The sequence below is a fragment of the Phymastichus coffea genome, unplaced genomic scaffold (genome assembly GCF_024137745.1).
Source record: "Phymastichus coffea isolate CEN01 unplaced genomic scaffold, Cenicafe_Pcof_1.1 PCOF00047, whole genome shotgun sequence".
NCBI lineage: Eukaryota > Metazoa > Arthropoda > Insecta > Hymenoptera > Eulophidae > Phymastichus > Phymastichus coffea.
The window spans coordinates 794,864-821,845 of record NW_026706858.1 but is presented as its reverse complement, the minus strand read 5'-3'; the positions used below and the strand labels follow the sequence as shown (position 1 = coordinate 821,845).

Here is a 26,982-nt window from a genome sequence, read left to right as displayed (position 1 = left end):
CCGAGGCGCGCTACGCTTTCCGTTCGCTCGGCCTTCGCAATTTATTCGCGTGTCGCGTACTACTGCCGGTAGCGCGTAGATCGACACCAGCTCTGCCGAAGGAAAAAATCTATGAAAATATTTGCCAAGTAATTTTCGTGTTTGTTCGGCATTGCCGACAGCGTGTAAACAGTCGTTATCCGCAAAGCTCGCAATGCACTCAGCTTCCGTGCAGATAAGATAAACGATGTTATCAAGGCTCGACAGCCGTCGTGAGCACAAACAGCGAAGAAGACAGCGGAGAGGGCCAACCCTCCGGGGGAGAGAGAAAAAGGCGGAGGAAGGTGGGGAGGGCCAAAGGAAAGGCCGGCATTGTCGGGACAATGGCGAGTGTCTTCGGGCACTTGGAGATTCTAATCGCACTGGTACCAGCAAGCCTCGTAATCGCCCGCTGGTCTCTGCAGTCCGTTTCTCGCGCGGACACTGCTCTCGTGTGCGCTACTTACCGGGTCCCGACTCTCATTATTCACTTGCTCCGCCGACCCGACTCTTTCGTGCTTTCCTCGACGAACGTCCTCGGCGATTTCGGGCGCGTCTACTAAGCACCTCGCTACTTTGCCCGGAGTTGCTCTTATTCCACGGATGGTCTTCCCCTCGGTAAGGTGCTCTGCCCTCTCAGTAGCGCTGATCTTGTCTCTCCCTCGAGTGGCTTTATCGTCCAAACGGCAGCTTATCTTGACTAGAATGAGTCTCGTGTTATCGTGTTCCTCCAAAGAAAGATTACAATCTGCTTCTAACCTGACCGCTCCGCTATCCACTTGCCCGGCTTTGTACCTGCAGTTTTGGCTGGCGGAACATGTGTTTGCGAGGCATGTGCCTCCGACGGCGCCCAGGCCTTTTTAGAGCAAGTGCGCGCGGACCATGTTGCCGACATGTGACGGGGATGATCCTCCGACCTGTTGTCGCTTTTGCCGCGGTTTGGCTTTTAAATCTCTTTATTGGATTTAAAAGGCAGCGCTTTACCCAAAAAATATGCCGTCAAATTTGTGATTTACCTGTCGAAATTGGTTTTCCCGTTGAATCCACTGACTGCGTTTCTCCACCGAGATCTCATTTTTTGATGCTTTTCTCCAATATATGCTCTCATCATTTTGCAAAGTTGAATTGAATTTCAATATCATCAAAAATATAGGCGAAAAAGAAAAAAATAAGCCGAGTTAAAAATGTCCAAAAAGACGAAAAATCAAAATTGATAAACTACTTCTCGACGATCGCCAAAAGTACCATGCTAACCCAGCAGCAACTCGAACCAAGCATCGATAACGAGCTTATCAGCAAAGCCAATCAATAGGTCATAGACACACTCGTGGCGAGGAAGAGCGTCGAACAGCCCAGAGGACTGGTGGACGCGAACGAAAATATTTGCGTTTTGAAAGCCATAGGGCGGAGTGCAGTGTGTACGCGTGCAGTAGGTGGAAGCGTTCGAAGGGATTGCCCGTTGCAAAATATTATTACAGATATTGTTACCTGCGTACCCCACGTGTTGGCCAGGTTGACTTTCAACTTTAGAGAGGGCGAGCCGAGCTTCGCGTTTGACGATGGTAACTTGAAACAGCTATAAATCACCGGATATTCGCTGTTAGGATAACAATTTGGTGCGATCGTCGGCTACTTGTTTTTTCTAGCAATCAAGTATTTAGGACACCAGTTCTTTGTTTGTGCTGGGACATCGAACGATAAACTTGTGCATTCATCGCGGAGAATAGAATCCTAACAAATCGACGGTATTGTTGCACAACAGCAGCGACGCGATATTAACATGGATTAAGAATAATAGTGTAGCTCTTGATAAGAGATCGTTGACGATCCCAGCAAGCATAATTTTACAGTTGCACAGGCGAGGAAGGAAAGGGAGTGTCGGCGAGGTGGAATCTTACGGCTTTCAGCGCTGCACAATGTAGTTAATGCCCAACACAAGGAACAAAAAAAGGTTAACAGTGCCCGAGAAAGCGACGTGCCAAGCGACTTCTTCGGCCGGCGCGCTAGAAGAAAAAACCAGGTAAACGCGGGCCAGCATCATAAAGCGAGAGGATCGGGTCGCATGTGCTGCTGGTAGCTTTCACAATTGGGGGGGCCATAGCCGAGCATAATAGGCCATGTGTTGGACACGAGGCGCGCAGACTTCCGACGCCTGCGTGCTTTTCCCGGGGCCCTGGGTCCGCAGTGATATTTGCATTTACGAGTGGTCCCTCAGTCTCTTGACGGCTCGGCGGTGCACGGCCCCGGCGCGGCCAGCGGCTCTCGCCGCCTGTCCAACATGTGTCGCGCGAAAATCCGCCTCGCCTCAATTGCCGACACATGGCCAACATGCCCGCCGAAGGTCACCGCTTTTATGACTTTCGCGCGGCAGATAGCTCCCGGCCGTACCTATCCTCGGCTGCGCGTTCTTTCTCACGGCGCATTGACCGAGGCGTGCTGTTGTTCGTGCACCGGGCGCGCAACGAGGATTTATGCGAGGCGCGAATAAGGTGCGCGCGATGGCAGGTTCGCCCGACGGCCCGGTAAGTGCGTAGCTGCGTGGCTGTGAAGCCATTGGGGCTCGCACTTGTTGGCGACTGGGAAAATTCGCGCAAACTCCGCACGTTGCGTAACCAATCAACGACCATTTTCACAATCTAACGCAACGACGATCAACGTTGCGCGTTAAAGAAAAGAAAAGAAATAGAAAAAGAAGAAGAGGGACGATCCAAGTGACCGTCCAATCCAAAATATTGATGGCCAGGTAGAGCGTGGAGAATTCATAAAACTATGGGGAAACCCCAAATTCAGGTGTCTTATATACAGCAGTCGAGGGTCACGGTACGTCCACAACCAGCAAGGCAATTAGCGTACTTTGCTTTCTCTCTCTCACTTTTGTTTGCGCTCGACGAGAGGATTTGCCGCGCTCCGCGGGTGGTTGTTTTACTTGCTGGTACTTCTCTGTTTGCACGCGCCTTTTCGCGCGCGGTCGCTCGATCGACCGGTTTCCGTTGCAAAGTCTCAAGCGTACCAATTGAAAGGTTTGCCATTGATTATCTCGTTAAATAAATATTAATATATTTAATAAATATAAAATAATATAAATTCGAGGTCCTTTATTAATATTATTTTTAATAGCGTCGATCGCTGAAAATCGTGCTCTCTTGCAGTGATTCGAATATTTCAAATAAATCTACGAGACAATGGCATCGATATTTCGAAGGACAAATTGAAAAAAATACTTTTCTCTCTTGTTCGCTGATCTAGTTGTCTTTGGCAGCTATCCAGCCAAGTCCCAAGTCATCGAGCAATCGCGAGAGCGCGCGCGCGCGTGCGACCGATAACTGCTTGGCACTGCGAATAAATACCATAAATTTGAGCAGAGTCAAATATCTCCGGGCCTTTTCGCACCTCGGCGCGCCCACTCGGCCAGAAAGTTTAAGTCCAGAAGTGTGAAAGGACTCGGAAGGGACTCTTGATGACTATCCGATTTGGAGGCTTTCAAAAGGGTTTTCCGCTATGCGCTCGCAAAGTTGCCGATGTTCCTTCGTGCGTAAAATTGCCATTCGCACTCGTGCGTCTTTTGCGAGTGAACTGTCGATAACGCGGCTCTCGCGCGCAATCAACGAAGAGTTGCAAGTTCTTTGCGAGCTCGACGTCGTTTTTCATCGCGAGCATCGATTAACCATCGCCGGGAAAAAGGAAGAAAGCGCTCCGCCTTCGATGTCCGTGGCGGCGCATTATTTTTAGAGGCTCAACGAAATCTTCAATATCTCGGCGGGCGACGCGGCTCGATTACGCGCTCGCGCGCTTCTTTGTCGGGCCACGGAATTTCGGCGAGCGGGCGCAGAAGCGGCGGCGGTGTCTATTTTCGGCAGTCGATTTTTCTCCCCTTCGCGCGCCGCTTCTGCATATTACGCCGACGCGGCGGCGGCGGCGGCATTTTTCGAGCTTCTTTATTCCGCGGGAAAATAGGCCGCTAATTTTACGTGCGCGCGCGCGCGCCTTTGTTCGACGTCTCGTTTGGCAGTCCTCATCTCGTCTCAGCGCGCGACAGCGCGCGTTTTTCACTTCGCCGCTGCAGTCTATAACTTTGACTGACAGCTTGACTTGTTTTCGCGCGATGCATCTCGCGCGTTTTGGCTTGCTCTATTTGCTTTGTCTTTCGCCTTGTAACTTCCAGCAGGAGAGACGAGGAGAGTCGCAACTGTTTTGCTCCCGCTGCATTTCTTTCTTTCGCTCCCTTTTTACGTTATTTTTCATATGTCCGCTGTCGAGTTTATTCTCGAATTGACTGTTGCGAGTGCAGTCTACCTCCACCACCTTCCCTCATTGGACAGAGCTTTCAAGGTCGAGCACTTTTCACGCGAAACGCGCCCGCGACGGCCGACAATCGTACGTTTTCAATCATTACTGTTATCCACTTTGAAATGCATCAATTCAGTCGTTGTTCGCGCCGCCATTCGACGAGAACCTCCAATGGAAAATTCAAGAGCGAGGGTTCTGCTTCGACACTTTGCTCGGCTAGACGGACTTTAGAACTTTCGGATCGCGAGGCGTACAACTCTAAAAGTTAATTACAGCAAGAACTCAAAAATATGCGCAACGCCGTTTGCCGAGCAGGTCGCCGAAACGATCGCATCGACGAGCTGTAAAAATGTAAAGCGGCGCGATGATCATTAGTCGACACGCTACGAAACGAGCACGACGGGGGGTAGCCATGACAATCCGATCCCGCGATGATCTTCAAAAAGGGCTTAAGCGAGCTGAATTTCAGGTGAGATCCGCGATAATCGCGAGGTCGAAAAGTCAGGCGGCCCACGGCAAGAAGGCAAGAAACGTCCGGCGAACGGCGAAAAATGGATGGCGGCAGAGGAGAAAGACAATGGGCAGCTCGGCCGCGGCGCGTCCTCCCCCGCTCGGCCGCGAGCGCGCCGTGGAGGGGACGGGCGCGCGGCGCGAACGGTAGGCGGAGCGGCGGCCGCTCGCCTCGTCGCCGCGCCGCGGCGAACTCAGTCTCGATTCCGCAGCCGCAGCCGCAGCCAGCGCGCCAGCAGCGATGCCCGGAGCTTTGCGCACTCTGCCGCTGATGTTCCAGGCCAGGATGCAGCAGCAGCAGCAGCAGCAGCAGCAGCCGCCGACGAGCGAGCCGTACGGCGCGCCCTTCTACTCGGCGCTCGGCGACAGCTCGGGCATCCCCAACAGCGCCGGCAGCTCGGCCAGCAACTCGCCCGACCACCACTGCTACTCGCCGCGGGCGCGCGGCGCGCACCTCGTCGACCTGTCGGCGGCGCCCGCGGCGGTCCAGCAGCTGCACTACGCCCAGCCCAAGCTGCCCGGCTTCCAGCACCCACTGTTCCAGCAGCAGCCGCAGCCGGCCTACACCTACGACGGCCTCGAGGACAAGCTCGGGCCCGTTAAGTTCTACCAGGAGCCGGAGCTGGCCGAGCACGCCGGCTACCTGTCCTACTCGCCCGCCAGCGACGCGGGCGCGCCCCCGGCGCCGGCGCCCGTCTGCTACGGCGCCGGCGAGCTGGTCCGGCTGAAGACCGAGCCGGGGGCGGCGCCCGCGCCCGCGCCGCCGGTCAAGCGCGAGCCGGCGCCGGCGCGGCCGGGGCCCGCGCGCCGCAAGCGCGCCGCCAGCGAAGCGGAGAGCGACGAGTCCGGCGCCTCGTCCTCGTGCTCGGGCCGCTCGGCCAAGCTGCGCCGGCGCAGCGGCGCCACCGAGGAGGAGCTGCACCAGCAGCGCGCCATGGCCAACGTGCGCGAGCGCCAGCGCACGCAGAGCCTCAACGACGCCTTCTCGCTGCTGCGCAAGAGCATCCCCACGCTGCCCAGCGACAAGCTCAGCAAGATCCAGACGCTGCGGCTCGCCGCCAAGTACATCGACTTCCTGTACCAGGTGCTGCACTGCAACGTGGACGTGGAGGGCGCCGAGGAGCTGGGTGAGTGGGCCGGGCGGCGGCGGCTGCGGCGGCGGCGGCGGGACCCCCGCGGCCTGCCTCTGGCGATCGCGTTCGCGCGCTGCCGGGCACTCGACTAACACCGACCTTTCCGCGTGCTTCACAGGCGAGCGCAGCGCCAGGGGCGCCGTCCTCGCGGCGGCGCGCGACGTCGCCGCCTCCTCGCAGTCGTCGACCTGCACCTTCGTGGCCCATGAGAAGCTGGCCTACGCGTTCAGCATGTGGCGGATGGAGGGCGACTGGAACGCCGGCTGCTGATCGGCCGCTCCTCGCCCGCTTTGCCCGCGCGCAAAGCGCCGACCGACGAGAGCTGCGCCCGAGCGCCTTCCCTCCCGGCCCCCGCCGCCGCCGCCGTCGTCGTCGTCGTCGTCGTCGTCGTCGTCGTCGTCGTCGTCGTCGGGGCTCACCTCGAGCGTCGGGCGACCTCGCTGTCGCGCCCGCGCCATACAACAAGTCTGCCAAAGAGACGCCTGCTCGTCACTTCGCTGCATTACCTTGCGCCGTTCGGACGAATGGAGCGCGTACTCGTAAGTCTTCCCTTGTAAATAGAGCGTTTGTAAATATAGTCGTAGCACGCAAACCGGCCGGTCGCTGCATTAAAACCCGTTATTTATTAGGGCGCCGCGCGGATAATTGGACGCCTTTGTACTCTGCGAGCTCGCGGGCGCGCCGGTGGTGCGCGTGAGTCACGCGCCGGATTTACCGTTGGATGCTGGACATTCTGGCTTTTCGCGGCCCTCCCGGCCGCCGGTCCGCGCCTACGCGAGCGTCGCTTTTCTCTGGTTCCTTCGCGCTCCGCCAACCCGGGACACTGTCTCCTTCGCGGCAACTATGCTGCAGACACTTGCAGCCAATGTCCGTTCGATCGCTGCATCTCAAGATTCTTCCTCAATTTTTCTTGCGCTAGTTCGTCGACTTAGAGTTAAGAATGTCATTCCTCTATGCGATAACATGTACAGTATTTTTCATGCTCAATTTAAACTTTGTTATAATAAAGTAAGAAACCATTTCTAAGTACGCCTTGTGTTCTTCCTTCATTACATCGCATCGTCCTTCGATTCTTTTCCAGCCCATTCGAACTTGTTTTTATTGAAAATTCCGTTTTTTCTTACCTCCCGTTTCTAATCAACGCAAGCCCCATTCAAATTAGACGGCGAGCCTCGAAAAAATTCAACGGATTAATTCTGGAGCCCACGGCTAATAGGGGAAGAAGAGCGCGCGCCAGTGCAAATATTGTTGCAAGCGGCGCGCGAGGAAACGCGCGCACGGTAAGTAAACGGCCGCCTCTCGGCCACGTTCATTGGCTAGGCGATGGTGTCATCGCTGATCGCGCTTCGGCCAATCCGAAAAAAGCGGCGACTGCTACCATTTTTTCTTCTTTTTTACGAGGTTAGATTATCCCTCGTCGTCGCGCGTACGCTTAGGTCGGCAATTTTTTCAAGACGAGTAAGCTCCGTGCGCCGACGGGAAGTTTGCCTTCGTCGATTTTTACGAGTTTGGATTCCGAATGCGCGCGCTCTTTCCTTCAGTTATGACGCAATTCTCTCGGAAGATTTCGTCGGATTGCAGAAATTGCTGCGTTGCTTGATAAAATAATTTGCAAATATTTGGTCCGACTTGTGGTTCGTTGAGCGAATTGAAAAAATGAATTGTCATGTCCGTCATCGACGATCGCCGCCTGTCGAAGAAAATAATCGAGCGCGCGCCGCATGGTCTCGAGGCGAGGCGCAAGCCTTAGCCAATTGCGGGCGATTTATTCCGAGCCGCGACGATATTTCAAGAACAATAAACAGTGCAGTGACTCTGGAGGGGGAAGGAGCCGGGCCCGTTAAAATCGGCGTGCGCGCGACACTTAAAATCCGCAAGCACCTAGTGAAAGCGGCCGATACGCCCGTAAAATTCGCGGCGCTGATCTACGAAGCGTGAAGGCGCCCTGGACAAAGCTTTAACTACGGGCTTTTACGCGCGCATCGCGTCTCGCTTGCGACGGACGCCGGCTGGAAGGAGACACGGCTGATTATTACGGGTCTCTCTCTCTCTCTCTGGCGCCGCGCGGCCCGCGCCAAAAACTACTCCGCGAGGAAGTCGTTCGCCCGATTAGTCGAGCTCGCCTCGGCTCTCTTCGCTTGATGCCCGCGGCCCTTAACTGTCAAAGCTCCGCTAACGAACAGCCTGCCTGCCGACTTCCTTTTTCCTTTCCGTTGGGCGCAATTAGCGAGTTGCTTTTTCGGCAAGCGCCATTTCGCGCGCAGCGCTGCGAAAAAAACTTTCGACGTTTCGGCTTGCCCGATTGTCGGGCGTACGGGCTAAATCAAGCACTTGACTTCTTGACTTATAATGCCGGGCTCTCTCGTCAACAAAACAGGTGATTTTCCCGAGAAGCCTATTTTCAGGCGCACAGCTCGAGTAAAAAAGCAGAACTGTTTACGAAGCCAGCCCATCTCGAATAAAGGTAAACACATAGGCAGCACAAATTATATATAAACCTTCGAAGCGAAGCTTCATTTTTTTTCTCTATCTCGTCTCGGCGTAACACGACACAGCCACGTAAGAGGGCAAAAAATCGTCAACGACGAATCAATCGGTTCCCTCGCGTTTTTTTTCGTCCTCCTCCTCCTCCTCCTCCTCTCGACCTTTAGCCGCGCACTCGAAATGCCACTCAAAGCATCAAGAGGCGCGCATGAATTCAAAAAAAAGAACGACACGGGCTCGTAGATTTGGGAAATGACTGATGGGTTATCCGTCAAACGATCGCCGGCATACGCGTACGTAAAAAAAACGCCAAGAGCAGCGCTGTCCGAAGCTCCGGCTCCCACGCTCCTCTTTTCCCTTCCAGATTTTCGGTAGGAGGCCCGATGCAGCCCTTTTATGGCCCTTGCGGGAGTTGATCTGTGCACGGCTTGTTTATACTCGTTAAAAACGCTTTGTGCATCAATGCTATGCGTTCCAGCGCAACTATGTTTCCTTTCGATTTTTTTCACGAGAAGATAAAAAAAATAACTCGATTGGGAGAATATGCTTTTCGGAATTTCTCTTCTGAAACGGACTCCGAGCAATCTCCGATAGCAACGATGCGTCTCATTGAGAAATCGCGCAGCGCACGTCAGCTGCCAAGCCGCCTCTCGACGAGACGAGAAAAGGTGATTAGAATTTTTCCACTCGACGCGTGCATCAAGGTAATGGAAGCGGCTCCGCCCTTGCGCAAGGACATTATTCTCACAGGACATGACAGCTGCGAGGCGGCGAACGGAGAAGAAAAAAAGGAAAAGCGACACCCTCGCGGGGGGAGGGGGGCGAGTTTCCATGCCCACTCGATCCACCCATCTCGCGTCTGGCCATCGCTTCGCTGGTGAGCTGCTTCTCGTCCCGTTGGACCGAAGAAAAGCACGGTTCTTCGTTTCTCTGGAGAGAGGGTTGCGCGCGAGGAGAGTGCAATCCGTTGTTCTCCGGCCTCGCGCGACGACATCTGTTTCCGTCTTACGGCTGCGCGAGTTATGTCACTGTACGTGGATTTATCGCCTCGCGCGACACCGTCGCTCTCCGTTACGTACAAAGAGTGCCTCGTTCGATTGCCAAGGCGCTTCTTTTCCGTCGCGGTGAAATCACGCGAGAGCGAGTGTGCGTTCGGCGCGTGAATACCCAACGCAACGTTCCCAGATGGAAAAGAAGAAAAAAAATGGCGCAAAGGCCGGGCGAGCATTCGAACGAGAGTTGCAGTGGAGCACATCTCGAAGCGTCGCGGAGGAGACCCTCGGCTCGGCAAAAGAAAAACAAAATGGCACACAGGAAGTCCGACCCTCCGCGCTTGGCCGGAAGCGACGGGATCCTCCCTCCTCTGCGCGAAGCGGAGCCCCCGTGGTCATGGTAGCGCGCGTGGCGAGCGGCTCCTTTCCTGGAATCGGCCTATCGCTCTCGGGGCCCCGGTCCTCCCCTCCGCGCCGCGCTGGAATTCATTAGCACCGGGGCCTCGTTAGCCGACCCATAATGAGCGTGGCCCGGTAGCAGTGGTGTCCTGTTCCACTTCCTGCCGCGTCGTCGCGCCCGGATTTCGGCGAAACAAAGAAGATGCGTCTTCGCCGAAGGCGCAGCGCGGATCCCGCGCTGTCGCGACTCTCTTCACCTTTCGAGCGCGAGGTTCTCGCGACAAATCCTACGAGTGCGAAGGGGGCGGGCGGGCCCACGTGGATCTTGTTTGGCGCCTGCGAGCGACTTAGTCGCGCTGCTCTGATTTTTTATGGGCACGGTGGGCGCGGTGGGCGGCGCGCGACGACGATTGACTAGGTTGGCGCCGCCGTTTCTTTTTCTTCCTTTGCTCTCGTTGCGTATGGCAGGCCGATCCGCTAATTAGGGAATCCGCTCGGCAGCGCGCGGCGTCCGCTGTTTGAGGCGAGTGTTTCCACGCGCGAAGTGTATCGAACGAGAAGCTCTCGGGCTTCGCGCACCGATCGCGGCAGACACGCCAAGAGGAAGAGCGCGCGATATTTATCGCCGCGAGAGCGAAGAGCCGAGAGTGCGTGAAAGTGGCGAAGAGCGCCGCTGGAAAAAGATAAACGAACGGCGGCGGCCTCGGCTTCCGTGTTATTTCGCGCTCGGATAAATTGCCCTTTGCTTCTTTTGCGGCATGTTTGCGTGGATTAACCTCGAGGCCTTTCGTTCAAGTTTTCAAGTTCGTCTCCGCGCATTTTCGTCGCTTGTCGATGGGATTAATTATCGTTTCTTTGACGTTCTCGCTAGTGAAAAATTATTCTCACGAGTCCATCACAACGGACTAGTTTCAATTCGCGATACGGATAATTCTTTTTGACATGCTCAGGCAGCGATCGCGGTCTCACATCGAGCCAACGAACGAATCTCAGGAAATCTATGCTGCTCATCCTTCCTCTTCACTGACTGCGGACAACGCGTCCATTCATTTACGCGATTGTATATCGTGCATTTCGATATATCTCGTGCATGTAGCAAATGCTCCTCGCAAACAATTTTTATTTCGAGGTAAGCAGATCAACTTTTAGTCGAATATTCGCTTATATATTTACGTGTTTAAGTGACAGTTGAACTCAAATGGTTGCTCATTCCACAAGTTTACGTCATGAAAATATCGAGGGATGGTCTCTTTATCGGAAGCTTGCTTCTAGGTATATCTTTACGGTATTTTTGATTATTGACCAATGCTAGCGGTTGTGAGCAACAGCTAAAATTGCGTTTCTTTTTACAACAGTTTTAAAAAGTGATACGGAAAGTAAAGGTCGAACGTTTTGATTTGGTACTTTGTACGACAACAAAATAATGAAATTTTTGCAACTTTCAATCCTGAGTAAAAAATCGTAAAATTTAATCGTACAAGATATTAATTTGACGATCTTGATTTCTACTACATCCATGTCACTTTTTTAATATTATTATAAATCGTATCTATAGATTGAGCAGAAGAATGCAACCTAAATTTTGAGCAAAAAAACACAAAGATAAAAGAAAATACTAAAAATTAATTTAAAATAAGTATGTGAGAACCACGAAATATTAAAAACTATTAAACAATGTCTCTGTAAATAGTGCTTCAATAAGAATAAAGAAATAAACCTTTCCTTAATTTTGATACGCAAACTATAGGTAGATAAATCATTTAATAAGCGGTGCTGCTTTTAAAATTTGTAGTAGTTTCTCTGGATGAATTATTCCCATCTGTTGCGATAATTGTTTTGATTGAAAAATGCTATTTCTTTTCTTGATCTGTAGGCATAAAGTACCGCATAGTTGCAAATCGTAAGTCTTTCAACATTCCAAAGCAGCATCGAAATAAAACAATACAATAATATAGTAATAAAATGACATAATAATAAATACAATGTTGGAATTTGTATACAAGGTCTTTTCTTCATTTATTTACAACAGTAAGCATTTGGTGAGTACTATTAATCCTTTGGAGAATACAATCTGGTAAAACCGTGAGTTCGTCGGCCCGTATTAATGTTACGACCAATAAACTCATTTTCGGATATAAACTATATTCGAAAATGAGCACGTATGGCCAGGTCAGTCAATGGATTGACGTCGTTAATCGTTACGTTTTTCCTTTGAATTAATATAGCGAAAAACCTTTATTCTGCACAAAAAATAATTTCAGTTATTTACCTTTAACGGTTCAAGACCGTCAACAGCACTCATGGACTACGACGAATGAACCAGGTAAAAATGGGGATCTCACCCGATACGAGCCGTATTGTTGCATCGACACAAGTCATACACGCCGTTTTTTATACAATCGTCTGAATCTTTGCTATCGTTTTTACTTGCTAAGTAGAAAGCATTTGTTATTGCCTCTTCTGTTCGCAGCTCCCTGTGGCAACAAAGGCATTTGTTACAGTTTAAAAATCATGCAATCAATCAATCATAACTATTTTATTCATATTTAATCACTAGATTGCCTACTTATTTGATACTTCTCATGTCTCGTCGCACTCGAATTTTCTCGCTGTAAAAATCTGCTCCATTTAGCTAATGGCAAGGTAAACATCGACTATAAAATTCCGATAGGCCGAATTCGTACTTTTTATAAAACAATTTTATTTGATTGCAAAATGCTATTTCAATGAGTCTTGTGGCTTCTCACTAGGGATTTCAACAAAAATATATCTCTATCTTCGTTTAGACAAATATACTGTGAGTATTTTCAGACGTTATCCACAAGTTTTTCTTGGCGAGAAAAAAATTGAATATAAATAAAAAAAACGATGGCAAGGGCTAATAAAGTAGAGATGACTTTCGTGACTCCATGACAGCAATACCCATCAAAGAAATAAAATATGCAAGAATAAGTTTATTTTCGTCGGAAGGGTAATGACTTTGACGGCCATAGAAGAAATAAGTATTTTTCGTCGAATCAGATAATGTGCATTCTTTTTCAAAATCGATTTGTTTCATTTTTTCTTGACACACGCTAAACATTCAATACAATAACAAAAAATAATGTTTATTCAACATTTACTTACAACACAAAAGCAGGACAATAGATCAAAAGTCAATTGTTACTCGTAAACGGGGGGTTCAACTTGTTACATCAGCTTCTCACCTTTGTCGATACTTTCGCGATTAGTCAAAGGATTGAAAAGGAACACGGGCACTTCCCATGCAAAAGGCAATCTGCTCCACGATTATCCCATAAACTAGCCATTTTTCAATGCAGTTTTCTGTAACACGAGTATTTCAATGATTGTATTAGTTCAATAACAGTCCCATAAGTCATTTTAAAATGAAGACGAGCAAAGGTTGTTCGATGGATATTTTGAAAAATTTTTTAGAATTTCTCAAATATTTCCAGGACAAGTTACTGAAAATAAAGCATGATCTGTGCAAATGAAATTATTATTAAATGAAATTATTCCAAACGAAATTTCGTTATGAGAAGCAATTAAAAAATCAGCACTATATATACATATTATAATATAGTTCAGCCAGCTGCCAACGTCACTGAAACGTATCAAAACTCATAAACATTCAGCAATTTCTTCAATCTATTTTTATTTACAATAGAAATAATAAAATATAGGAGAATATTAAAAATACGATTTTTTGAACTTACAGTCACTGAATAATTAAGTATTGATTCTATCTGCACGATAAATCAAAGCATAAAATATTGAAGAAAGCATAAGCATAACTGAATATTATTCAATTTTTCATTTGGAGCATTACTGAAAGTCATTGGTTATGATGTTGTAGATCAAGACAGTTGTCAAAAAAACTTATGCTACTATAGTAAACTATATAAAAGATTCATGTCGTATATTAGCATGCAGTAGAGCAGAGTTATTGTTGAGAGCAGTGCTAGTTATTTATAGTAATTTTACTCTGAATAGTATATTCATGATATAGCTGTGACAGCTATATAATTTACTTTTTTGCATTGGTAATAGCATAGTAAATCAATTATACTAAAAGTAGGTCTCTATTGATTTTATGATCCATTGTGGGTAACAATCATTTTTAATATTACATAAGCACATCTATCTTTCTTGGTATAAGATACGATGGAAATAGAAAAAAAATACTTTAAGAAAATTGTCTTTTGTGCTTTCTTTTAAGCTATAAATAAAAGAAGTACTCAAATCACGGTATTTTTTATAAGAAAGAAGGGAGTTAGAGGATAGAGTGATGTAAAGTCAGCATAAAACATCAATCAGATTTTTCAAGCAAATAATATTATATTTGCAAGTTTACAGCCATTACTTATAATATATTATCTATTTACATTTTTTTGTAGAACTAAAATATGACAGGATTATCATTTTCATTACTGAACCATTCGATGATGCATGATAATTTGTTTTAATGATAGGTTTAATGCAGGAAAGAATTTGTTCATTCATTGTCCTGCAATTTTTATCAAATAATGTTGATTAAACTTGTTTTGGTTGATATATTTATAAGTTCGTTAATGATAGCTCGGTTATAATAAATTTTAAAATAATTAAAATTGAATTCAAGATAGTATATCAGTAAAAAGTGTAAGAAATTATTAAAGTTGAGTTAATTATTAAATTATGTATAATGCAATAAACTTATTTATGCTTAAACATGAAAATTACTGAATCGTTCGGAAGAAGTTTTAAAAATATATTATTAACCAGTAAATGGAAACAGAAGATATCTATTCGTTTTTTATACATGGTATTCTTAAGTTTTTTGTGTATAATATAAAACGCAATGCCATAAAAAGCATATAAGAAAAAGTATTATACTAAGCGGAGCACGCACACGTAACACTATTTTTATTTACAAAATCCAGTGCTGTAGGAATACAATATCAACTGTCCATAAACCTCAATTAATTTTTATTTTCTTATTGGCACGATTGGTGAACTCGAAGAAATAAAGTATTAACTGAACGTATGAAGGTATGTGCGCTACAGAAGCCTTTTAATTGAAGTTTTGAATATACAGAAGAGCGCAAATGACAGAAGAAGCACTAAAGAGTTTATTTTGTTGTTTTATTTCCGAATGTACAAACGTTGAGAATTCGAAACATATACGATACGAACGTTGAAAGCGTGTAAGGGAAGATAAATCGATTCGTATTACTCGTAAACAGAGTAAAATCAGAAAGGCTCGAATTTGGTTCAAGTATTCAATTCGTACCCTGTGCTGCGCTCTCTCAAGTATCATATCAAAAGTTTAATTGTAATAGTTGTTCGTGTCGTACGCACTCAGAAGTGAAAAACCGTATTCACATTCTCGATGGTATTTGTTGCATTTTGAATGAAGCGCACAGCGCTCATTATTATTAGACAAATAAACACACGCACACGTACACATGCAAGAGAGTCTACTGCTGGATGTACTCTTGCGTAGCGATACTTCGAAGAACATACTTTACAGCGAGAGCGAATACCGCCAGGCCAATGATTACGACGAGGTTTGTCAATGCACTATGTAGAGGCGTTTGGTCCCAGAGCTGATGGTCTGGTACCGTCGTCGAACCTTCCGCCGTCGTTGAACGATGCCTTGCCTGCTTTTCCAATTCTTTCCGATGCTCCAACTCCTTTTTGATAGTCTGTAATGAATATTACAAACATTGGATAACATTACAGGAATTTGATAATAACGAATTATTGAGATAGGAGTTATAAAAGGCATGATTAGACAATATCAAATTAGTTACTCACTTGAACAGTATCAGGAAATAATTCACAGAACAGTTTGTCTCGTAAATTATATTCTAGGCTCTGAGCAGCAAAAAGCTTTTTCTCCCAGTCAGGTGTGTTGATTGCTCCTAGTGCTGAACTTGATTCAATCTGAAATAAATATTTTATTGCATTTTAACTTTGCCATTGATAATAATGTTGATTCAGATAAAAAACTTCAAAAATATTTCAAACTACCAGAAGATATAATAAAAATAAAATATTTCCATTTTATTCTACACTCTTGTCATACATTTTTAATGAAATAGTTTTACATTTACTGTAAAATAAGGAAAAATAATAATAACAATGATAATGACACTGATCCATTTTGAATTTTTTATTCAATTATGAATCTAGTTCAAACTGCTTAATTGACCTTATATTAGAGGTTAGAATTAAGTGTGTTTGGTACTATATGTAGTTCAATTATCACAATGATTTTAATAGCACTAAATAATCTAATGAAGACTTGTTTATTCATACAACATGTAATTATATGCTCATGATGGAAGCTATAAAAAAATTTATATTGATATTCAAAAATCTTATACACAACACAAATAGAGCAAAACTTACCATAAAACTAAGTAAGCCGATGAGAATAGTGGATACACTCCAAGCAGGATTCCAAGTATCGGGATGAAAATCAGATATCGAAAGACAGAGTTTTGTGTTGACTTTAAATCTACCATTTGGTGTTGTCATGTAAATACTAGGAGGCTGGAAAGGGAATTCCCCAGGAAAGATAAGTTTGCCATGATAAAATCCACCTTCATATGGAGTGTTTTCTGGTCCTTTAATAACATAGTGCCTATGGAAAAACAAACGATCGCACTGATAAGTAAACACTCATTAACATGTCAAGATAAACGTCACGATTAGCTTACCATTCAAGTATATTGGAAGGAACAGGCTCAGCCTGGACATAGGGAACCGGATCCTTCTTGAGCCTTAGGTAGTCTTGTTTTAATCTGGCAGTAGCGGTGCCTGTTTTTCGGCTCATCTTCGTAATATGTCCAATCGTCCAATAGGAAAGAAAACGTAGAAAGTCGCGAGAGCCACACTTTACTCTTTCGCTCACAGCTCACGGGACAAGATCACCACGTCACTCCAATGCTGCGCGCAACTGTGTGCGCGACAAGCGAGACAAGGAAAAGTGAAAACTACTCTCGGTAGGAACACGCAAAAAGGAAAATCGCTGTTCTGGACTGTTATGTACACATACGTCACCACAAAGACTTTTTGACGTTTATCAACTTGACTGGCAATGACCGCAAGAGATTTCTTTTTTTCTTTTGAAGCGATTTTACCGATTACGACAATCAGCTGAGTTATCGATTGCAGGCGGCACTATTAGGAATTTCTCCTAAAATTTAAACTATAAGATTGGTTATTTATTTTGAACTATTTTTCATGTGAATGACACTATCTTGATTACTTAAAATTACAATAACACCTCATTGTCGACAGTTTCAGATCGAATTAATCGAGGAATAAAATGTGCATCGCAAAATAGAATGGCGATTGCCGCAAGATGTCTTTGTCCAACAGATGGTGATAGTGTCGTATTCTGATCTCGTAGACTGACAGCGTTGTTCACTGCGGAGCGGACCTGCGGTATAGGCTGATTGCAGCTGCTCTCCTCTTCTAGCCAAAGTTCTTTGGCGCGCTTGCTCGCAAGTCAGCAACGTGCACGTCTTTGGTCGATTGTGTCCGCCGCGTGCGAGCGTCATCGGGGACTTTAATTCGTGCGTGTGTTTGTCTCGTCCGTACTTCTCTCGTAATAATTAAACCTCTTGTCTTTGTTATTCCTCGTTAATCGTCGTCATAAGGTAACGTCATTTTCGAGGCACACGTGTGTGATCACAATTTAACCTCTCTACAAGAAATCTGTTTTTTTACGTAATCCGAGACGACATTCCAAAATTGGTGATTTTCCAGGATGCCGTCCGACGCTAAGAAGAAGCAGCAGCAAAAGAAGAAGGAGGCTGCTAAAGCTAGACAAAATGGTAAAAAGTCCGTAGGGAATCATAAGGTTGAGGACAACATTAGGGATGACAGTCCTTCAGAAGTGGCAACACAACAGAATGGCACCAACGGCACTATTCAGATTCAGATGTCTGCCGAGGGTTCGTAGATAACTTTTTTCCCTTTGTTCTTACAGCTGATCTCTTTCGGAGAGGTATATTTTTAGACTCTGACGGGGGATAAAACTTTCTCTTTTACGGTCATCGATTGTGGATTTCAAGAGAGTTTCACTACTGATATTGTTGTAAATGGATTTTTCCGTATAGGAATACTGAGTTGATTTGATTGTAATTAAATTCGTTGTCGATTTATTGATAGAATTTGCTGATGCTATTCATATAAAAAAAATAGTTTCAGTAAAGAACCATTATTAAGATAATAATTACAAATTGAATATTTGAAAAATATAGTTAGATATTTTAGGCTATATATTACAATTATCATAAAATGTTTGACATTATTTTTGTATAGCATAGAGACAAAAAATGAAACAGTTCTGTTCACTGAGCAGCTGTTAGCTTAGTAGAATTTTCACTGATAAGGCAATAGAAAAATATTCTCTTAACTGTTGTGAAATATTGATTTTGAAGTATAGAATTTCTTTACTGATTCTATTACACATTGTCACTTTCAATTAAAATTATTATACTTATGTACATTAATTCTGTGCTATATTTTCAAGATTTAGTACATGAAAAAAGTCATTTTTGTCTAAAATTTGAAAGTAAAATTATTGCCTTCTCTTAATTTTAGAAATATTTTAAATATTTTAAATAGACATTTATATAGTAAATTTTTTAATGTCAATATTGTTACCAAGTGAAACATAACTCAGTTAGCCTGTAAAAATCTACTTTAGTTAATCAAGAGAAAGTCTTATCAATAAAAACATCAAATCAATAAATTCACTCAACCGTTAAACTCTTGCTCTACCTTTCTTCTTGTAAGAAGCTCCTATAGGAAAATCTGACAGACATAATTTTTTATTGCAGAAGCGCTATGCGCTAAATTGGAGGCGGACGCGCGTCTGAATGCGGAAGCAAGGGCATGTACTGGTTCCTTGGCTTCACATCCCCGCAGTAGAGATATAAAGATCTCAAATTTCTCTGTTACTTTCCATGGTTGTGAATTGATGCAGGATACAATGCTTGAGCTCAATTGTGGTCGTCGATATGGTTTGCTTGGAGCCAATGGATCAGGAAAATCTACGTTGTTGTCAGTTTTGGGTAATAGGGAAGTACCTATTCCTGATGCCATTGATATCTTCCATCTGACAAGAGAAATGCCTGCTAGCGATAAGTCAGCTTTGCAATGTGTTATGGAAGTTGATGAGGAGAGAGTCAGGCTTGAAAAGCTTGCAGAGGAACTGGTTGACTGTCCAGAAGAGGATGCTCAGGTAAGATTTTCTAATTTCTTATCATTTTTTATCAAGTAGTTAATTATCTTCAAAATGATTCTCATAATTTTTGAATCTTTTCAGGAGCAACTTATGGATGTTTACGAAAGGTTAGATGACATGGCTGCTGACACAGCTGAAGCTCGTGCTGCCCACATACTACATGGTCTTGGATTTACTGCCAAAATGCAAAACACACCGACAAAAGATTTCTCTGGAGGTTGGAGAATGCGAATCGCACTTGCTAGGTAAATTTATGCATATATTGCATTTGTCGAGTAACTAGCAGAAAAGCTTTAAAATAATTAGTGTCAGAAAGCTTTTATTGCTTTTCCGTTTCGTTTGTTTAAATTTTCAAGTAATTGTATTGTTTTTTTTCAGGGCATTATATGTGAAACCACATTTACTTCTCTTAGATGAACCTACAAATCATCTTGATCTGGATGCTTGCGTGTGGTTGGAAGAAGAATTAAAGACGTACAAAAGAATTTTGGTTATCATATCTCATTCACAAGATTTTCTGAATGGAATATGTACAAATATTATTCATCTCAACAAGAAACAACTAAAATACTATACTGGTAACTACGACGCTTTCGTTAAAACAAGGTAATTTTCATTATTGAATTCTTATGTATTTTCCTAACGAATCATAATCATAAAATAATTTTTTTATAGAATGGAACTGCTGGAAAATCAAGCTAAACAATACAACTGGGAACAGGATCAAATTGCCCACATGAAGAATTACATTGCTCGGTTTGGACATGGTTCCGCAAAGTTGGCTCGTCAAGCTCAGTCCAAGGAAAAAACATTAGCGAAAATGGTAGCCCAAGGTCTTACCGAGAAAGTCACCAACGATAAAGTTTTGAACTTTTATTTTCCATCTTGTGGTACAATTCCACCACCCGTCATAATGGTCCAAAACGTCAGTTTTCGTTACGCTGATGACGGTCGCTGGATTTACAAGAATTTAGAATTTGGTATTGATTTGGATACTAGGTTGGCACTTGTCGGACCTAACGGTGCTGGTAAAAGTACCCTATTGAAACTATTGTACGGTGATGTGAGTATTTACAATTGGATGATAAATTTTTCTTACTTGAAAAATAATAGTCAATTTTGAATTTATTTGTAGTTGGTACCTACAAATGGAATGATCAGAAAAAACAGCCATCTTCGTATTGGAAGGTATCACCAGCACTTACATGAACTATTGGACTTGGATATGTCTCCATTGGACTATATGATGAAATCTTTCCCCGAGGTTAAAGAACGGGAGGAAATGCGTAAAATCATTGGTCGTTATGGATTGACTGGCAGGCAACAAGTAAGTATCTCGTAGTTTTTACTAACTATACTTACATTCTTTCAAACGACTTTTTTTACAATTGAACCGAACCAAATATACAATTTGGTTTTGTAGATTTGTCCAATTCGACAACTATCGGATGGACAGAGATGTCGTGTTGTATTTGCTTGGCTAGCCTGGAAAGTTCCTCACCTTCTGTTGTTAGATGAACCTACCAATCACTTGGATATGGAAACGATTGATGCCTTAGCTGATGCAATTAACGATTTTGATGGTGGCATGGTGCTAGTTTCTCACGATTTCAGATTGATCAATCAGGTAAATATGATTTTTATTATTTAATTTCGAAAGAAAATGTTTCTGGTAATTAATCACAAATTTTGACATAGGTTGCAGATCAAATCTGGGTATGTGAAAATGGCGCTGTCACCCAATGGCGAGGTAACATTCTAGATTATAAGGAACATCTCAAATCCAAGGTTATAAAGGATAACCAGAAACGACAAAAGGAAATGGCTGGTCAGAGCAAAAATTAGTTTAATTAATTTCTTTTTACTTCTCGGAAAAATCATCTCTCCACACACACACACACACACACACACACAAACCTCAAAGAATGCCTTTAGAGATTTCACAAAATGAAAACACTGAAAAAAGAAAGGAAAAATTACATGAATTTTCGCTGCTGTGTAGCGACAAGCTGTTTTCCAACAATAGCTAATTTATTGAACTGATATATAAATAATTATGTGCTGATTGAGAGTGACTGTTAAGTATCAGTAATACTTTTTGCAATTGATTTAGATGACAAACGCATGCTAGAATAATAGAGAAAAAATTAAAAAGGACAAATTGGTTTGGCCTGCGACACGTATGCGAAATAACAAAGTGAAGGATAATTGAATGCAATAATGATATATATTTATTTTAAAAAAATTTATATGATTGATTTTTTTCACGAAATATATAAACTGCACACTTTATAAAACCAAATGAAACTCATTTGTGTCGAGTGTATTGCTGGCATGATACAAATTTACAACGAGCGCCAATAAATAGATAATTTTACAAGTGCGCGAAAGACACTAATGAGATTCTTCATGTTACTATAAATTTAATACCTTACAAATAAATTGACTAAATTAGCAAACTGTCTGTCTAATAATATCTTCGATACCTTTTTTAACTTAATTCTATGATATTTAGATTTCTGATAGTTATGATTAACAAACATTTTTTCAACGTTCTTAATCGTGAAAATTGTAATAGCTGCTCTTGTTCCCTACATTAGTAACGTAATTAAAATAAATAATAAAATGAACAAGAGAATCTAAGACGAGGTGTTACAAAAGAATATAATAATTACCATGTTTTATACGACATTTACTTATGTTTATCATTGAATTTCAAATAATTTCTAAATTTTACTCAAATGGCCATTTCAGACGAAGCAAAATTTTCAAATATTTTATGCACCTTAAAATATCTTAATAAAATTTCATAGATTTTTATTTGAACATATCAGATCTTGTATCCTATCATTCTCCTTCCATCACAGTCATCTAACTTACAATAAACTCTATGAGAAAATACTGCTTGAAGAAAAACATAGAATAACAATAATACAGCAAAATATACAACTACAAACTATACGGGTGTTGATGCCGGAATAGCACAAGCCGCTTCCTGTGCCAATGCAGCATTCCTCAGTACAAGTAAATGCGAATCCATGTCGTGAAGCGCTTGGTCGATGAACGCAAGCTTGCGCGCTTGACTTTTTGGAACACCGTGCTTGGTGACGAGGGCAAGATGAGTCACCGCGAGCACTAAAGCGGCGACTCGCGCTTCCAATAAGCGAGCGTCCAGAGGTGGGTAAAGACTGCGAACAACATCGTCGACGCGCGGTGGAATACGTCTAGCTACCTGCAATCGAAATTTCAATTGTCATGCCAATAGCTTTTTAAAACAGTCTTTTGAAAATCACCAAGTTAGTGCAATGGACAATGAGTCCAAGTTTTCAAAAGTCTCAAGACAATTTGGAAGAGCTTTAGAGGAGCACGTAGCGATGCTTGTGTATCGGTTGACTGAAATGAAGCTTTAGAAAGTTTGGTCGAAAGTGTCTCTCTAATAGCGCAGAGCTTTAGAAAAGCTTTGAAGGAGCAGGGTGCAAAGGTTGAAAGTATAGTTACGTCAACGATTTCCAGGGGCACGGTGTTGCTGTTGACAGTGCCGGCGATGGTGGTGAGACTGGTGGCAAGTGAATGACAAGACCTGAGCACGGCGATGCAGGGCGGTGCGAGTCCAGTGGCGTCGTCCACCCACCTGAACGACGCATCAAGCGCGCATTGAAGTTTCTCAAAAGCTATTAAAGTCATTCGCGAGCGCGACAGCTTGGTTACCTCTCGGCTCCGGCGAGCCACTCGTCGCTCTCCCAGGCGTCCAGTCCGAGGCCCAAAGCGCTGTCTCCGTCGAGCAGGTCCGAGCTCATGTCCGGCGAGTCCTTGTGATTCTGCAAGAGAGAAAGACAAAGCGAGAGTAGAGAGCGAGGCGTCGCTTTAGCGAGCGGACAAAAGCGAGAGGCAGTGACATAGTAACAGCGCTGTCGACGGCAGATGACGAGCAGCACGAAGAGAGCCCCGAGGAAGACGGCGGCCAGGGCGCCGAGGGCCACGGCCACGATGGTCTCCATGGCCGCCGGTGCAGCCGCCGAGGCGGCCGCGTTCGCCACCGAGCTCATGATCTCTCCGCAGATCTGTTGCTCGCGGCGGACCACCTGTTGATGCTTCGTTGACGCCCCCCAGGCGCGCACTGCACTTTCCAGTTGCGCAGTTATCATCGCCGCGCTCCGCACTCTCGACTCGCGCAGTCGAGGCTAGCGGCGACAGATGGAGACACGCGTGCGTGCGTCGCGCACACCTATCGAAAAATCAAATCAAATCTCTATTGCGTTTGTCTGCCTTTACACGCGCATTTTGCAAGCAACAAGAGATTTTTTTACATTGCAGTCTGACGCCGGATGCGCATGGTCCAGCCACGCAAATCGCGCATGACTATAGTTGAGATTTGGGCAAATGAAATACTACGGAGTTCGCAGCTGTAGTGTCGACCGATTGCCGTCAGCTTCATCAATCTTGTAGAATCAGACGCAAATCATAATCCAGATAATTACAGTCGCGTATACTTGCAAATTTTAAGAAGCTTTGCAGTAGTTTACGCGCACCGATTCAGACGGGAAAACTCAACACTACGCTTCGTGCCTCGCGAATCCATCGAAACAAGTAGTCTTCAGCATTGGAATAATCACTTCATGAGAATATTCAGACTTACTAACAGTCAGCTTGTGGGTGTTCACCACGTTCGATCAATTATTGTCTCAACTTCGTAAATACAAGTTTCATCGGCGAAACATTAACGTTTAATAGTTAGTCTCGATCGTTGACTGCCAAGCGTGAAGGAAGGAACATTTGATATTTGTGACGATTATCTCATTTGCCGTCCTGGAAGCAGCTGCGAGCGAGTGCCGCGCGAGGTAGCGCAAGGTTGGAAAAGAAACAAAGAATGACTGTGGAATGTAAATAAAGTGGCTTTTAATGACATTAATTTTTTGTTGTTTCAGATTCAAAGTAGTTTCTGATTTGAATGTGTCGCATGTGGTCAATCATTTTCCATTTTGGATGGATAATTACAATTTTTTCTCTCAATCGATTCGATAGAGCATTGTAAACGCAAAACACTTTGGTCAATCTTATCGGATCGCGCGCCAATTGTAAACTCAACACGCATGAATCACGGCAAGAGCAGAACGGCCAATCGAAAGCGTTCGACCGATTGATTAGCGTTGAAAAGAACTTTTCTCGCGACGCATCGATCCTGCAATGGCACGCTTCTTACTGGTACTTTATATTCGTTGTACGTACGCTTATCCTCGTAAATCTTATAACTGTATCGCAATTACCATTCTCAAACAGCTGCTGTTCGCATTCCTGGCAATCGAGGCATTCGGCCAGACACCAGACTTATCCCGAATCGATCAGCTGCTCGACAATCGTTATAGCCTGCGGAGCCAGAGCGAATTAAGCTTTGAGCCAAGCAACAACCCTCGGGACATCCGCCGCAACGAGCTAGACACGGACTATGAGTCAAGAGCAAAAAACCGGCGGCACGACGACGATGGTAATTTAATCTGTGAATTAAACATGTGTGATGGACTGTTTGCTTGTTTAATTAAGGTTATAAAGTGAATACAAATTGATCGAATGAATCACCAAACTAAACGTCAATGTCCACGGGCTTCAGGGGGAATCCCGAGTGATTAGGCTGCGTAGGAAATAATTAAATATCTTTTATAATTAAATTATTTTAAAATTAAATTACGCGAATGAAGTAAAGTCTAAGGTACCTTTAAAAATGTATATTGCGCGAGAGTTACAGACATGCAGATGATTTGTTGATAATAGGCTGCTCCTAAATTGAGAATGTCTCTTTGAGAAATTCAGACATCGCTCGTCCGGCTTAAGGTTTAACCCGCACTGTTTTGCAGCGCATTGCCATTCAAGGTCTCCGTTTGAAGTTATTGACCAAGCGTCATGTTATATATATACATACGAGTATATAAGCCTAGCTCTTTTATGCTCATTTACTAGATGGCTACGAATGTTTTTCCTAAATGAGTTGATTTTTTTGAGCACTTTTGGAATACACGTGTATGACATGTAATATTAAGCCACGAGCTGTTTTCCCCACATTTTATTTCATATTTTTGGAGTCTGTTGAAATGATACGTCGCGATACACGACGGTTCGTTCAAGTCGTTTCAGATCACCCACAAATGCGAGCAAGCAGGCCTTACGGCAAAACGTCAGCGAAGAGCGCCGACGGCGGAAAATTGGTGCCAATCCCAGTACTGCTGCCAGTGCTCATGTCGCAAACTTATCCCGTGCCGATCATTCCGGTCGACATCTCGACTGTGCGTAGAGGCCATCAACACGCCTTTCCTGATCACGATCAAGAGCGTCGTCCATTGGACGTGCATAACCACCAACATGAATTTATAGGACACGTTCATTGAAGAAGTTACAAAAGTACTCCCATCTAAGATAGATTTTTGCGTGTACCAATTTGTCGATAAATAAAACGATAGCAAAGCGATCCATAACGAACATTGACATTTAAAAAAAAAAAAAAATTACTCCGTAATGTTGACGCATTAGCAGCGCCGTGCGTATACGGTGAAAGTGATGCGCGTCGAACAAAAATGTATGTGAATTCTCGAAGAAGGAAGTAGCCTGCAGCCAATACCGGTTTTCCACGTGCGAATGTCATTTAAATGTCGACTACATTGAAGTTTCGGCTTTTCCCAAACATAATTTTTCTGTTACTTTATCCTTTGATCCATTGGTCGGCTATACTTTAAAGTAAACAACAGTTTACAAGTGTGGAGTGTTGCTAATACGAGTCGCAGTTTAATACTGTCTCGATCAATACGGACGATGTCCCAACATACCAGTCTTATCTTCGAAGCGCTTTCGAGAAGAAAAAAAAACCTTAGTCATAAGTGTCATAGAGCTCGTCAATTGAGTAAACCGTGAAATGTGCTGCACAAGCACTGTGTACTCAGCACTTTGAAATAGCTTCTATGCGCGAGGCCTCGACACTCCGAGTACAATGATCTCGTCGCGACCTTTAACCGTGGTAAGATCATTGCGCGAAATAAAACTCAAACGTCTGGCACTCGACTATGTGTTTGTTCTAGCACTCGACGCGAGAGAGACAAGGTCGCGGGATCCTAAGTCTAACGTCGAACGATGTTGAGTGGTTGTTCGGGGCCGAAGGACTCGAGGTTCGATTTCTCATTGAACCCCATTGTTCGAAATCCACAGAAATCCACGAGGTTTTTACGCTCGATTATTTACCAATTTTGAATAACATTCACTCGACCCCTCGCACGTCCAGCTCTATCCATCCGATCCAAATGTCACAGTATCGCGGATAAGCTAATGAGATGTAATTATGAGAACATTTGGCCTTGCGAAGCCGTTCGTCGTTCTTGAATCTCAGAGGTCACTTTTTCGAAATATTCCCCGCAGCTTCCGTGTGAGCACGCACATGCAGACTTCCAACAGGAAGTGGATTTCTCGAGGAATAAGAGATGTGAAAGATGCCTCAGAGAACGAGATACAGCTTACTACGGTCTGCGGTTAAGCGAATATTATGCAAATTTTATCTCCCTAAAGATTGTTCTCTCGAAACGTTTTAAAATAAGGTTTTCAGCCACGAAATGAATTGAGACAATGAAATTCGTAGTGCGAACCTGATTATGTGTCTTGATGCGGAATGCTGAAGCTTTCAAGATTCTCTAAGCCTAAGCAAATGAATCGCAAATAATATGCGTGAAGTGATTAGAAAGCCAAATCTGAGGTTTCGAATCTTAATATAGAGAAATTGTTATCAAGAGAATAATTCGATCATTCTCGCACGCCTTCAGGCAAAAGAAAGCGCTATCAGGCTTTAACCTATTCGGAGATCAATAAATTGCAAAATCATAATTAATGTGCCTGGCTCTGCATTTTTGAAATTCACAAATTTTTCAGCCTATGAAATATG

General features: G+C 44.4%; 5 protein-coding genes across 6 annotated transcripts; 3 read left to right on the top strand and 2 right to left on the bottom strand.

The window, feature by feature from the left end:
- Positions 1–5,053: 5,053 nt before the first annotated feature.
- LOC131665077 (protein twist-like) lies at positions 5,054–6,461 on the top strand. The gene is made up of 2 exons (XM_058936677.1): positions 5,054–5,942; positions 6,067–6,461. Exons 1-2 carry the CDS (start codon positions 5,057–5,059, stop codon positions 6,216–6,218), a joined length of 1,038 nt encoding a protein of 345 aa, XP_058792660.1. The 5' UTR covers positions 5,054–5,056; the 3' UTR covers positions 6,219–6,461.
- Positions 6,462–14,161: 7,700 nt separating this feature from the next.
- LOC131664981 (ubiquitin-conjugating enzyme E2 J2-like) lies at positions 14,162–17,021 on the bottom strand. Its single transcript, XM_058936524.1, has 4 exons — positions 16,531–17,021; positions 16,220–16,454; positions 15,623–15,751; positions 14,162–15,510 (listed from the first exon to the last, which is right to left on the bottom strand). Exons 1-4 carry the CDS (start codon positions 16,644–16,646, stop codon positions 15,283–15,285), a joined length of 708 nt encoding a protein of 235 aa, XP_058792507.1. The 5' UTR covers positions 16,647–17,021; the 3' UTR covers positions 14,162–15,282.
- A 233-nt stretch (positions 17,022–17,254) lies between these two features.
- LOC131664979 (ATP-binding cassette sub-family F member 2) lies at positions 17,255–20,917 on the top strand. Its single transcript, XM_058936522.1, has 9 exons — positions 17,255–17,475; positions 17,585–17,772; positions 18,664–19,067; positions 19,152–19,315; positions 19,449–19,676; positions 19,746–20,133; positions 20,206–20,397; positions 20,494–20,697; positions 20,769–20,917. Exons 2-9 carry the CDS (start codon positions 17,586–17,588, stop codon positions 20,913–20,915), a joined length of 1,914 nt encoding a protein of 637 aa, XP_058792505.1. The 5' UTR covers positions 17,255–17,475; position 17,585; the 3' UTR covers positions 20,916–20,917.
- Positions 20,918–22,014: 1,097 nt separating this feature from the next.
- LOC131664980 (transmembrane protein 98-like) lies at positions 22,015–23,212 on the bottom strand. The gene is made up of 4 exons (XM_058936523.1): positions 22,967–23,212; positions 22,779–22,888; positions 22,569–22,701; positions 22,015–22,302 (listed from the first exon to the last, which is right to left on the bottom strand). The coding sequence occupies exons 1-4, from the start codon at positions 23,114–23,116 to the stop codon at positions 22,027–22,029; spliced, it is 669 nt and encodes a 222-aa protein (XP_058792506.1). The 5' UTR covers positions 23,117–23,212; the 3' UTR covers positions 22,015–22,026.
- Positions 23,213–23,411: 199 nt separating this feature from the next.
- LOC131664982 (uncharacterized) lies at positions 23,412–26,982 on the top strand. 2 transcript variants are annotated; one of them, XM_058936526.1, is made up of 4 exons: positions 23,412–23,918; positions 23,996–24,272; positions 24,348–24,552; positions 25,197–26,982. In XM_058936526.1, exons 2-4 carry the CDS (start codon positions 24,255–24,257, stop codon positions 25,445–25,447), a joined length of 474 nt encoding a protein of 157 aa, XP_058792509.1. In that variant the 5' UTR covers positions 23,412–23,918; positions 23,996–24,254; the 3' UTR covers positions 25,448–26,982. The 2 variants fall into 2 exon arrangements, with proteins under 2 accessions (XP_058792509.1, XP_058792508.1); XM_058936525.1 differs by having other exon boundaries at positions 25,188–26,970.